The sequence below is a fragment of the Apostichopus japonicus genome, chromosome 16 (assembly GCF_037975245.1).
Source record: "Apostichopus japonicus isolate 1M-3 chromosome 16, ASM3797524v1, whole genome shotgun sequence".
Classification (NCBI taxonomy): Eukaryota; Metazoa; Echinodermata; class Holothuroidea; order Aspidochirotida; family Stichopodidae; genus Apostichopus; species Apostichopus japonicus.
Window position 1 is genome coordinate 17,884,873 of NC_092576.1, and position 13,533 is coordinate 17,898,405.

At 36.8% G+C, this 13,533-nt stretch overlaps 1 protein-coding gene and 1 long non-coding RNA gene across 2 annotated transcripts in view; one reads left to right on the plus strand and one right to left on the minus strand.

The window, feature by feature from the left end:
* LOC139983553 (uncharacterized) overlaps positions 1-5,764 on the plus strand; it is a 32,406-nt gene extending 26,642 nt beyond the window's left edge. The window contains exon 2 of the long non-coding RNA XR_011798732.1: positions 4,618-5,764. This is a non-coding gene — a long non-coding RNA (uncharacterized lncRNA). The remainder of the gene's footprint in view (positions 1-4,617) is intronic.
* Positions 5,054-13,246, minus strand: LOC139983542 (proline rich transmembrane protein 1B-like). The gene is made up of 4 exons (XM_071997169.1): positions 13,087-13,246; positions 9,882-10,006; positions 8,519-8,671; positions 5,054-7,646 (listed from the first exon to the last, which is right to left on the minus strand). Exons 1-4 carry the CDS (start codon positions 13,091-13,093, stop codon positions 7,515-7,517), a joined length of 417 nt encoding a protein of 138 aa, XP_071853270.1. The 5' UTR covers positions 13,094-13,246; the 3' UTR covers positions 5,054-7,514.
* Positions 13,247-13,533: the final 287 nt, after the last annotated feature.

A 13,533-nucleotide genomic window follows, 5' to 3' on the forward strand; every position in this document is an offset into this window, starting at 1 on the left:
ATTCAGAAGAAAAGAAACCTTGCTGATACTGTATTTGTGGAACATGTATTCAAGAGCATCATACAGGTTACTTTGAAATTTGCAAAATATAACACCAGTTTGCAACTGATCGTGCTTTATTGTCAATAATGTCTCAAAAGGAGGCCCATCCTCCACTTGGATCACCTTCCCCGGCCACATGAGAAAGCAATAAGATAGCTGTAATTTGTTTAGTAAGCAACAAATGTTAACCGTATTTTTCCGAAACGACTCAGTGTTATTAGGTGACGTCGAGCTCGCCCGAATGTGCTTCGCATTATACACTACACAGTCATAGTTTCCAAAGTTAAATTTCCTCAGGACGTATATGGTGTATATATATATTTTGTGTTTTGGATGTTGATAAAACAGGGCCTGGAAACTGACCGAGCAGTTCTTAATAGACCGGAAAGTGTTACACTTGTGCAATGATAGACGTACATTTTATTTGTTAGATTTATCGTGCATTAGACCTTCGTAATCAACCCTATGTTCGTAAACTAGGCGAGAATACAGTATATTTAACATGCTGTTCAATTTGACCAATCACTGTCTAGGACTCTGAGTATTCTATGTCACGTCCGGAACAGACGTGAGTCTTGACAACCGGTTAATCTGTGATGGTTTTAGTCTAAATTTCTTTTCCTAAGTACTGTTCATAACTATAGCCTAGCTACTTTAAAGGACCAAAAACCGAACTGGCTTATTCGTGACCGAAATAACTTCAATGTGGTTACAGTAACAAAGACCCCTCCATTAAATATTAACATCTAACCAACTTTCACCTTCATCGCACCCGACAATAGTACATATTTGACCTTTCCGATCTACAATCAGCTTGCCGTCGCTCAAGGTATTAATCCGGCAAAATGATAACGATCCATTTTAATGAATACTCTAATTGTATCATCTAACGCTGTAATGTATAGGACACAGGAGGCGAAGTACTATATTACCAACAAAACAGTAAATATAGACTTACGTACACCAGGTCTTCTACGAATGAGTTACAAAATGGATTCCGAAATGAATTACAAAATGTCAGAAAAGAACCTTCGAATGGAACTTGTTTGAATAGAATATATGCTATGTATATAGACTACATACATTAATTGAAGGGTTCTGATAGTGGGTTGTACGAATGTTGCATATCATATAACAATTTTCTACGTTATTAGTTCAGTTGTAAGACTCATTGATTCGACATATACCATGACGTCACACATGGATGCATGTTAGGGTATATATAACTTGCATGGCTGTAACACATAGCATAACATAACATAACAGGAGCCGAACACACAATAGTATTTTTAGAGATGGTGGGTTTTGTAGTTGCAGGTTTTTCGTGTATATAAAAGAAAACTATTAAGTTGTGTAAACGTAAGTTGGCCTGACGTTTCAATCCCAGCAGGATCTTCTTCAGAGGCTAAATGACAAGTAACAGTCACAGAAGGGACAAAAAAAAAACGCAGAATACAAACAGGTTAATGAGCACGGTGAACACAATGAGATACATGTAAGGGGATTGGTAGACAAGGGATGGAGAGAAGAAAGCAACAGGGTAAGAGGAGAGGTAGGATATAAAAAGTGGAGGGACAAAGGGAGGAATAAAGGAACGGGGTGTTGAATAAACTGGAGAAGGACAAAGACAGAAAGGTGTGGAGAGAAATAAAGGGGGTGGAAGAGAGAGCTGTGAAAAGAGGAGTGATTAGGGAGGGGTAAGAGGGAACAAGTGGAGAAGGAGGGGGACAGAGGGAAAGTAAGTCATGTCCTTCCTGAATGTTGAGTCCATGAGGTTGAATGGTGCGAAGGCGTTGCATCCACAGTCTCTCTCTGCTGATTCCTATTAGGTCAGGACGGCTACCTAGGGGTTCAATCCCCGTAGAGATGTGTCGTTAATGGTATGGTTGGGAAGGTTAAAATGTTCTCCAACTGGGGTCTCAGTCTTCATAGTGTTGACTGTAGATCTGTGTCCATAGAATCGCTTCTTGAGGGTGGTTTTGGTTTCGCCAACATACTGGATGCCGCAAACTCTACAAGAGATCAGATAGATGACATTGGTGGTTGTGCAGGTGATGTGATCGTTAGTCTTGTGTGTGAGTTGCATTCTGTGGCTGGTGATGGAATTGGATTCAACAATGTGGTGGCTACAGATGATGCAACTCAAAGTACATTCACATTTGATAGTACCATGCTTAATCGGTGTAAGGTTAAAAGTTAGAGGTGGAACAGCAGCACGCACAAGAAGGTCTCGTAGGTGGCGTGGTCGTCTGTAGGCGATGATAGGTTTTTCAGGGACGGCTCGTTGGAGTCTATTTGAAGTGAGGAGAATGTTGTGGTTGCTAGAGGTAGTTTTCTGAAGAGGAGGAAGATTTGGGTGGAAAGTAACAACCAGGGGCAGCTTGTTTTTGCAATCTCGCCCCTTTTTGTTCTTCACTGCCAAAGTAGATGAACTGGAAAGGGAGCGGACTCTCTGAATAGCTTCATGCACCCTTCTGGCACTATGCCCCCTGGCAGTAATGTATTTTTCCAAAGCATCTGTATGGCAAATGAAAGAGGAATTGTTAGAGCAAATTCGACAGAGACGAAGTGCTGGACTGTAGGCATATCCAGACTTGCAATGGCGGGGATGGCAGCTTGAAGAATGGAGATACTGGTGTGTGTCTGTGGGCTTGGTGTATAAGTCTGTAGAGAGAGAACCGTGTTCCTTGCGAACAGTTACATCAAGAAAGTTAACCCGTTGGCGAAAGAAATCAGAGGTGAATTTGATGGTGCTGTGGAAAGAATTGATGTGATTCATGAAGGTGAGCAGGCTATTCTCGTCACTGGTCGAAACGAAGAAAATGTCATCAATGTAGAGCCAACAGATAAGGGGACGGCAGGGGCTGTGCTGAGCATGCGTTCTTCAAGACTAGACATAAGCAGGCAAGCAGAGGAAGGAGCCATCCTGGTTCCCATGGCAGTCCCGTGTCTTTGAAGGTAATGCTTGTCCATGAACGTGAGGTTGTTTCTTGTGAGAACATGTTGCATGAGAACTTTGATGTCAGAGATTGGTGGACAAGGGTGAACCTTTTTAGACAGGGCTGCACACGTGGCTGCGATACCTTCAGCATGAGGGATGTTAGTTTAAAGAGAAGTTACGTCGAAAGTACCGATGATGGCTGTACTGGGGATTTGGTTCTTGATATCTTCAAGTTTCCTGAGGAAATCTGGAGTGTCACGGATATAAGAATTAATCTGAGGAACAAGAGATTTGATGAAGTGGTCCACAAACAAGGATATCTTCTCGGTGGGGGGAACCATTGCCTGAGATGATAGGCCTACCAGGGTTACGAGGCTTGTGAATTTTGAGCAGGAGATATAACCTGACTGCCTTCAATCTGTGGGACAAAGGAAAGAAACAGCCTTCTTAGAGACCTGGTTCCGCTGTAACATATCAGTGATGGTTGTTTTATCTGCTGGGAGAAAATAACTGTGGCATCAGAATCAGAGGTGTGTAAATATCATTGTTGGAGAGATGACGCAAGGCTTCCTTGATGTAATCCTGTCGATCCTGGATGACAACTGCAGAACCTTTGTCGGTTGGCTTAATGATAAAGTCACTGCGAGACATCAGTGAGGAGAGTGCTGTACGCTCATCTCTTGGAAGGTTGTCGTGTGTTCTGAGGAGAAGATTTAGCTATTAAGTTAATAGAAATGTCTCAATTAGCTACTACTCACTCAATTGGGCTCATTTCCCGACCCTCGGCCACTTCAACCCTGACACCAATCCCACTTTGCTCTGACATGTATGCATATGTACACATGGTAGTGCTGCGTCATTATTAAGTTAACTTTGTACAGATCCTCGGCGGTTCCCAAAAGATAGTCAAACCTTTCATATATTTCTTCATTAGACAAGTTTCCGAAGTAATTTATCATCCCTGACTGATCATCTACATTAAAAGCATGAGTTCTGCCAAGAGGTTGGATGGTGGGGAAGGGGAGGAGTGTAACGTTTATATTCAATGGTTGTGATGTTGAGGTTAAATAATTATTTGAACTAACATGAAGTTTTGTGGCGTCGTAATGTTTCATGGCAAGCTATTAACGGGCATTGAATAAAACCAACTGTTTGATCACTCAGTTCCCTTATGTTGTGCACAACAATTTGCAGTTATATCTGTACTGTGTACCTTTCTGAGTACTACCCAGGCCTTTATAGCCAGGAATTCCAAATCAGGTGGAGAACGGGGTGGGAGGGGACATCAACATTTCAAGGATGGGCAAAACAGATGCATGTTTCCTTGTAAAGTTTTGTAGCCGGATACATATATATATATATATATATATATATATAATATGTACTATAGGCACTCTCTCTTGATGGGTTATCTTTGCCAAAGTTTACATTAACAACCGACAGTATGTATGTATGTAAGTATGCGTGTAGGTATGTATGTACGTGTGCATTGGTGTGTGTGTGTGTGTCTGTGTATGTGTTTTACTGTAATGGAATAAAAGGCTACCAGGAAAGAATATTAGATTAACGAAATATATGCATGACTGCATGAGCCACTCCTATGGATCTGCAGAATTTTTGCAATAGACGTGTAGGCTGCGGTAGGCTGCGGTAGGCTGCGGTAGGCTGCGGTAGCTGTTTGCAAAAACTTAGCTTTGCTAATAAATGTTTCTATCATGACAGGTTAGATAAATGAATCAATTTCACTAACTGAATTAGTAATTATATATATGCTGCTGAGATGTAAAGAAAAAAAAAACTTACTGATGTGCTTGTTTTTATACGTACTTGTTTACTTGACTTTAGTAGGTCGGAGAGAGCATCGGTAGTCTTCATGAAGAAGGCAAACCTTAAAAACTTAAATAGTAATTAATATATATAACTAAGATGAATAAAGTAAAATTTTTCTAATTTATGTGCTTGTTTTTAATACGTTCTTTTCGACTTGATTTTAGTAGGTCGGTAATGTAATGTCGGTCCCGGGAACAAACCTTACAACTACAAAATAACTCAATTGGCTGACAACGCAAAGAGAACTGCATCACGTAAATTGTATTCTTGGTCTGCTTGGAATGTACCACGCTTTGGTTTTGAATATAATGAATAACATAACATGCAAGTTAATTACATTAACATATATAAAGCCAAAGATCCTTATCAATGGAATCTTCGTATTTAACAGGTGAGAGCATCGGTAGTCTGAGTTAATTGGTATACATACACAATTAGCATACACGGTTGACATACAACGTTAGCATACAATGTTAGCATACAAGGTTGGCATACAACGTTAGCATGTATACAGCAAAAGATCCTCATTAATGGAATCTTCGTATTCTACAGGTGAGAACATCGGTAGTCTTAATGAAGAAAGCAAAACTAAAACTAACATTCGCTACAGTACGGAACCAACATACATCACCTGAGTTAATTCGTATGCACACACGATTAGCATACAAGGTTGACATATAACGTTAGCATACAAGGTTGACATACAGCGTTAGCATACAAGGTTGACATACAACGTTAGTATAAAAGGTTGAAACCATTGAAAGGAATAGCCTATGTAACCATAGTCGTAATATGAAAAACGTTGTTTTTCTTTTCGTTTTGCGCTTCCCTCTTTTACTCCTCAACTTCCTCATTTACTCCTCAGAAAACACTATAATAACAAAAATTAAACAAACTAAAGAAGCAAGTGTACATCACACTGTGAAACATGAAAAAAAAACTAAAAACAGATAAATACTAATAGAATAAACTCGAATCCTAATCTTTTGTCAATTATCATGCAAAAACACACAACTCATTCACACAGATTCAAACCGTGTAATTATCGACTTTGGATGCAAAAGGATATCATACTTGTTAACGATATATTTAATCCTAATGGTAACTTTCTACTTGTGGAGAGAAATCTTTGGAGAAATCATTTGTAATTAATATTGACTCACTGGAATATCATTTCTTAGTAAATCTAGTTTAGTCATCTTGGAAATTGGTCTTTGATCAAATTAATTACAAACGTTTGTAATCCTGTTAGCGTTAATAGTTTTAACAATGTTCTATTGTCTGGCTGTGTTTTCAAAAGTTTATCTACGATCGTTTGCTCCAGTCATCGTGTCATCCATAACGTAAATGTTATTTGGCGTGTTCGGAAACAACTAATACTTACAAGAGAATATTGAATGTTTACTGCAGTGTTCCTTTTAATTGTTGTTGTTCCATTGACGCTCCTGTTTGATGGTTTCAGTATCGTCTGTTCTACATAAACATTCACACAGACAGATAAATACACTTACATGTTCATTGTTCAGCAAATAACGGAACTCCCATCAGTAAAGGTAGCATTAATTATTATAAACATCATTTTTCTTTACAATGTATTTCAAAGAAATATGTTGGACTGTAACTCAGAAAAGAATTGGTTTTCTTGGTTTAACTTGTCTTAAATTTTCTATGTAGTTGATGTAGACATGAACAAATGTTAAAGTCTTACTTCCATTATTTTTCTCTGCCTTCAAGTGCAAATGAATTTTCTTTCTATATTGACTTTTCGTTATATGAACAACAAAGAGCAAAAATCCAATCATACGATATAGAAAACGCTGTAATAGTAACACAGTTAGAAAAATAGAAAGGCAACTACATCATACAGTAAAAAAAGACAGATAAAATACTAAATAAACTAGAAATATATAATGAGTTTAGACTAAGTCATTTTGAACACTGTTTCCAGACCGACCACAGTACACTTCGGTTCATAATCACTGTACAAAGGGCATTCGATGAATTCAGTCATATACAAATTATTAGAATGACGTGCGTCTGTTTATGTTCTCAAGTTGTGAATATGAAATGATAGCGGTTTATAGGGCAATGACTTAAGATATACTGTACATAGGGAAGTTGTTAGAATGAAGTATATGGCTGCTTACAGATTTGTAGGGGATTCTGGAAGACATCGTGTTTGAAAATAGAGTACATTATGTTGTGCCCTGCCGGTGCCGATGTGTATAGAGTTGATCAAATGAGTTAAGACCGATTACTATTTTATCTGAGGACACTCAGTTATAATGGTAAAATAAATCATTAACACCAAATATTAGAAATATCGCTATTTGAAAAGATCGTCAAAAAGATAACCTGGTTCATATTCAGTCTAACTATTTTGAATCAACAACATTATTTTAAATTAACTTTAATCATTTGTTTTGCTTTAAGAAACAAATATGTATCATCTGAGTAGTATAGTTTAATAAAAATGAAAAGAGAAAGAGAGAGAAAAAAGAGCGAATAATGAGATATTCTTTGTCCTTCCGTACGTCATCAGGAGGAGTAGACGATGACGGCGGCGACGATGTTTATAATTTGATATATCAAAGAAAAAAAAGAGCAAATGAAGAGATTTGTCTTTCCGTACGTCTCCATCAATATTAGTAGTCAAAGGCGGAGATGGTGGCGGCTGTAGTGGCGGCGCCGACGATGATGTTTATAATTGAATTATCACGTAAACAGTGATCCAAACAATACCGATACCAAGGGAGATCATCGTCCACAACTTAGCGCTTGCAGAGGCTTGCTCGGCACCTTGTATGTCACCACTACTGAAAAGGCATCTCACCTTGTCAAGAAATAAACATGAAAAGATATAAATAGACATTTGATCACTTGAAAAGGAAGACGGGTATAGCTTTCACTGAGATATGATATACCTGCGTATACCTGCACACACGTACTATGATGGATCTGCTTTATATGATTAATATCACACAGGGCCGTAGCTACAATTATGATGCGAACATGTACCTCCCCCCCCCCCTTAAAAACTGTCTGGTAGATGCCGTACATATATATAACACACGCACGCAAAGTCGTAAAAACAAATGGTGGTTAAAATGATAACGATGATGACACTATTTTGAAAAATGAAAAATCATGTATCAATATAATAACATTCAAAGAAAATTTGCAACCCCCCCCCCCCATGACACTACGAAGGTAGACTACGCTCCTGCATTAACCAATCTTCCCCTCCTACTACCAGTTTCACAAAAACAAAAACAAAAACAGGCTGGTTTTAGGGGCCAATTTTCAGGTTCCTTTTTCCAAAAATGAAATGATGACACCATACTATTCGCCAGCGGATTAATATATAATTGGATCATATGGGATTATATTACTATTGAACTGGTAATGAAGAGTTATTCACATGTAATAAAGGTTTGCTAAAGTTTTTAGGAAGCGGTGGGAGATGAGAGGGTCTGACCTTTTAAGACATTTTCATGTTAAAGGTGACAACTACAGATGTGTTAGTGATACCTCCCGAGGGTGGCAGTAAAGTGTTTGAGCAATGGGTGACCATTTTTCCTAGCATATTTAGGTGCAACACTGGAGGTATTTAATGTAGGAAACCAAGCATAGGGTTATAAATCTGATCATTCTGTACTAGCCAGAAATATGCTAGAATGGCAATGATCCTCATAAAATACTTACTTTAGCTGCAAATACAATAGCCACGATACCAGTAGGCCAGAAACAGAAAATGGTGACCAGAATTGCAAATACCAAGTAGTCATTGGGTTGTACCTGGGTTGTACGAACAATTGTGACAGGAGCAGGCTGTGTGGCGGCAGCGACAGTGTTGACCTACAGTATATACGGGAAATATAGCAAGATTAGCAACTTTGCATAGCAAACTGTCATATAACATATCACATCGGGGTACTATCGGCCATTAGTATATCATAACAGAATCATGTCTGTAACAGTGTTATAATGTCATAAATAACCAATGTTGAGTAATATTGGTATTACTCATAAACACACACTTGCCCACATTCCAGCTCGCTTTCAACGACACCAGGTCCACATTCCTTCATGTTCAAATCCTATACCCGCCCGTGTTCTGCTGGTATGGAGTAAGAAAATGCCAATCAAACAGAGCTTCATTTATACCCTTAGTGAGCCCAGGACTATAATAACGCAAACTCTATAACATGACATAGGCTGCAATCCCGTTGTTGTTGTTTATAAAGGAGAGCCAAACGTTCCACGATTGTTGAAAACTGTATTGAGATGTCAAGTGTTTTGTAGGAATGTCTACATAAATATCAGCAATTAAAAGTATAAGAGAAGTATGGCGACTAACGTAATTATTAGGGAGTCATATTTTTTGCCGAAGATAGAGAAAAAGATGAAAAGACATAAACATAAATGTGTAGAGTATCGTGCCAGTAGCACGCTTATAAGTTACAACAAATGCGACAACATGTTCAACGTATCTCACATAAATGTTCAAATATATTGCTCTTATAGTATTAAAAGTATTTTCATCAAGATAACTAGACTATCACGGCTATCTGTTCAAAGGAATGGCGCCTATACGTTTCAAACTTTCACTTTCCATTTCCCTGTCTTCGACATATCAATGTCAATTAACTCCTAATGGATATATAATACGCTAAAGATGATATTCTTATATAACATTGACATCTCATTTCAGGTTTCGATTGTATGGAACGTTTGGCTCTCCGTTGTTTCCTTTGATAATTACGTATGCTCGGAAAGTTGGTACAGAACTTTGAAAAGACTCTATTTAAACAAGACCTGAGGTCGGCAGCGTAATTATAAAGCTGTGGAAATATTAAGTTTTGTATAATAAATCATATGAGTCGGCATATTGAGATATGGATTGAAAATATGCTGTGATCATGTTTGACAATATTTCTATTACCAAACGTAGGAACATCTGTCTCTGAACATTCCACTAAATGATACAATTTATAAAAAAGGATATTATCATTGCTTGAGGCGCTGCCTTCATTTTCTCCAATGTTAACATCAGTCCTATACGTACCACTGTCATTTGCTGTGGCTGCTGTTGAGGTGGGTAACCTTGTTGAGGGGGATAACCTTGTTGAGGCGGATAACCTTGTTGAGGCGGAATTCCCGACTTGTTATCATATGGAGGGGGCTGTTGATCTGGAAGTAACAAAGTTGAGTGGTAACGTTGTTTCCGTGCATTTGATAACTGAACTGTCAAAGACATCTATCCTCGTGTATGGAAATACATCAAAAATATGACAACTGCTTTACAATGTTCCAAAGTTCATCTTTGCAGCAAGTGGATACAAACAGACATCTAATATGAGTGCTTTACAAATAATTGAAGTTAAACGCTTAATATCAACCTTGTATGTTATTGATGATGTTCACTCACTCATGGCGTCACTTTGTTCTGGTTTTGATATTTTGTTTGCATTTAATTCAGAATTCAATACCAGGATCACTTACGGGCCAGGAAACATGGAGTTAATTATAATATTTAATGGATATATTTTTTAGTTTATAATTAGAAAAACAAAACACGGCTAAATTGATGTCATATATCTTATCATATACATATATATATATATATATATATATATATATATATATATACATATATATATATATATATATATATAAATCTATATAAATATATATATATATATATATATATAAATATAAATATATGTATATATATATATATATACATATATATATATATATATATATATATATATATATATATATATATATATATATATATATATACATATGCTTTTCAATACTTAAAACGCTAATGACTTTACTCACAGAATTAATTTTGATATGTTTTAAACCGTTACAAGACATTGCTATCAGTTAATAATACTTTTATTTTATTCTTAAATGGACCCTTTTCACATCTGAGGCACATCAGATGAAGCAGCTGGAATACTGAGTCTAGCAAAGGAAATGTTAGATCAGTTATTTACCCAAAATTCGATAGGAAATCAACATAATGTTATGGTCTTAAATAACACTTTTGCAAACCAAAGACAAAAACGGTGTTTAAATGTCATTCAAGGATGCTATTCGTGTTGGAATTATTGTCGTACTTTGAGCTATTTTGTTTCACTTTTGATCAAATGAATTCATTTCTTTATATCAATGACAATCCGTTTTGATACAATTTTCCATGCCCAGTACGGTACTAATTAAGTCAAATACGTAGAACCAGCAGAAACAGATTATCACAACCAACAAGCATATGATGAAGTGTACACTCCAGCTTTTACTTCAACTAAACACACCCCTCTTTCTTCTACTCAATTGGTCTCATAGTATAAAGACATTGATGGTGGATTCTTGAAATAACCAACACGAATGGTTCTTGGCCTGCATGATTTCCAAGCTAATGTGACATTGTCCAAAATATGTTAAGAACCACTAGGTCTACAGTGCCTTTCCATATCAAACCAAATGTTGCTTTGCCTTCCTTACACTGTATACAGTGTGGGGTGTATTAAATACTCTTCAGCAATACAAAATCACATGGTGTGCGTGCTTTATACACATTTCATATACATCACTGTCGCACAAGCCAACTTCTCAAACAATGAGTAAGATATGTAAATAAGGTTGCATATATAAAATCAATTCTACAGGCGTGTTAATGGTGCATTTAATGTCTCGTTAAAAGAAAGGAGAAAAGCCTAAGGAAGTGGTTTAGTTTGTATATACCCTAATTATGATATTAAAAGGAATCATTCAGTTAAAACTTCCTTTTCAATTCTAGGATTCATAAGAGGAAACAAAGTCGACCTCATGTACATAGTTTCCGGCATACAAGGTTAGAGTTTCACTCCCAAATCGGTGTTTTTCACGACCGGACATTACATACTGATGATCAAACATATTGTTCCGTCTCATAAACTAAATGCTGTGTTACTCATTGTTACGACCAAAAAGGTCCTCTTACGCCTAGGCTCGGTAGCATGATGAGATTATCTTACTTTTAAATATTGTTCTTTAGCCTACCTCGCCCATCCCGTTTAATATATAATTTGTTACGTTACAAAATGTATGTGTATGTGATTTGGCAATGCCCTACGTGATACACGAACAGTACTGCATTAACAGTCAATGTAGTGTACTGTACTGTATAGCCAAACGTTAACGTTAAGACTAGGCCTTTTTAAACAAGATATTGTTGAACGTTTAAATTCTAATCATGCTTCATTAGCAAAATAATACGCAATCCCTAAATTATGAATAAACGTAAAAAGAATGAGCTATGCATTTGTAATCTTACAGTATGCGTTTTCAGTGTAAATTATTAAAACATGCAAAAGACAGGTTAACATAGTCATGATTGTTACACAATATATATTTTGAACGTTACTACCACATTTTACCCAAAAATAATCCCCCAACAAGTTGTGACCGTTTTCTTTTATGACAAAACGTATATGTAAAGTCTAGATGTACATTGGCACACATACTGTAATTATCAATATTTTCAAGTTGATTGTTTAGAACTAGGATGAATTGCTTTCACACTTATGCAATATTAATCAACGAGAATGCATTCATATTATGATACATTCACTTCTAAGGTGGATAATTGACGTCAAATATTCGAACGAAACAGTCAGTTGTGGAGGCAGAAGAGAGGTCATGTGTCTTGACTTCAAATAATGCTAGAAATATATTCATGAAACAAAGGCGTCTGGGGTGTGCCAACAGGCGCGTATAGAAACTCTCTCAATACAATCGCTTAAAAACAGTTTTAATTTCATGCATGGAATTAAAACTGTTTTTCAACGATTGCATTGAGAGAGTTTCTCTACGTGCCTGTGTATGCTTAATACAAGATATTGCAATATATACCTTACACACTTATCTATTATGGCATGCAGTACATATAATATACTTAGTAGTTGGAAGTAAAGAGACATGCTCTTTAATTACCTCGAAATGTTTCACAAGTAGCAAATACAAATACACTGTAGTTAAACCATACATACACAAGGTTTCGACTTTTGCCATGAACAAGGCCTGTCATCGTGTAATTGTATACCATATGTACAATATATACAATATTAGGTGGTATCAGTTATGTATTATAAGTAAATAACTACACTTGATTTCCTCAGCTTTAATAAAAAGTCTTGCGATATTATATTCATAAAGGAGTTCAAATATAACTATTTTTATCAAAGTCTTCACTATTTCTGTTCTATTTACAAACTTACCAGTCATAATGAATATTGTCCTCGCATTCAGTAAAACCTGCCAATTGGTGAGAACCGTGCTTACGTTGTGTGTTATAGTAAAGTAACATACACACGTGGTGCATTATCGTTATCTGAAAGCATCATTGCAATAAAACCCGATAGGCGGAAATGCATTGTTTGAGTGATATCTTCTTTCACTATTGACAATTCATGATTCAGTTTGAGAAGACGCTAATTGTAGTCGTCTTAAGATATTGTCATTGGAATAAGGATGTAGTTTTGCTGGCGCGTATCCAGGATTTTCTAATCCGGGTGGGAAGGGGGGGGGGGCGAATTACTATCTAAGCGGAGCGCCACCATTGGTTTTTTCGCACAGCGTACAATAAAATTTCTGGTTTTGATAGTCGCCCAGATCACAGGCACTTCCCGGGCTTGAAAATGACCAACCAGATGTATCCTTTTACC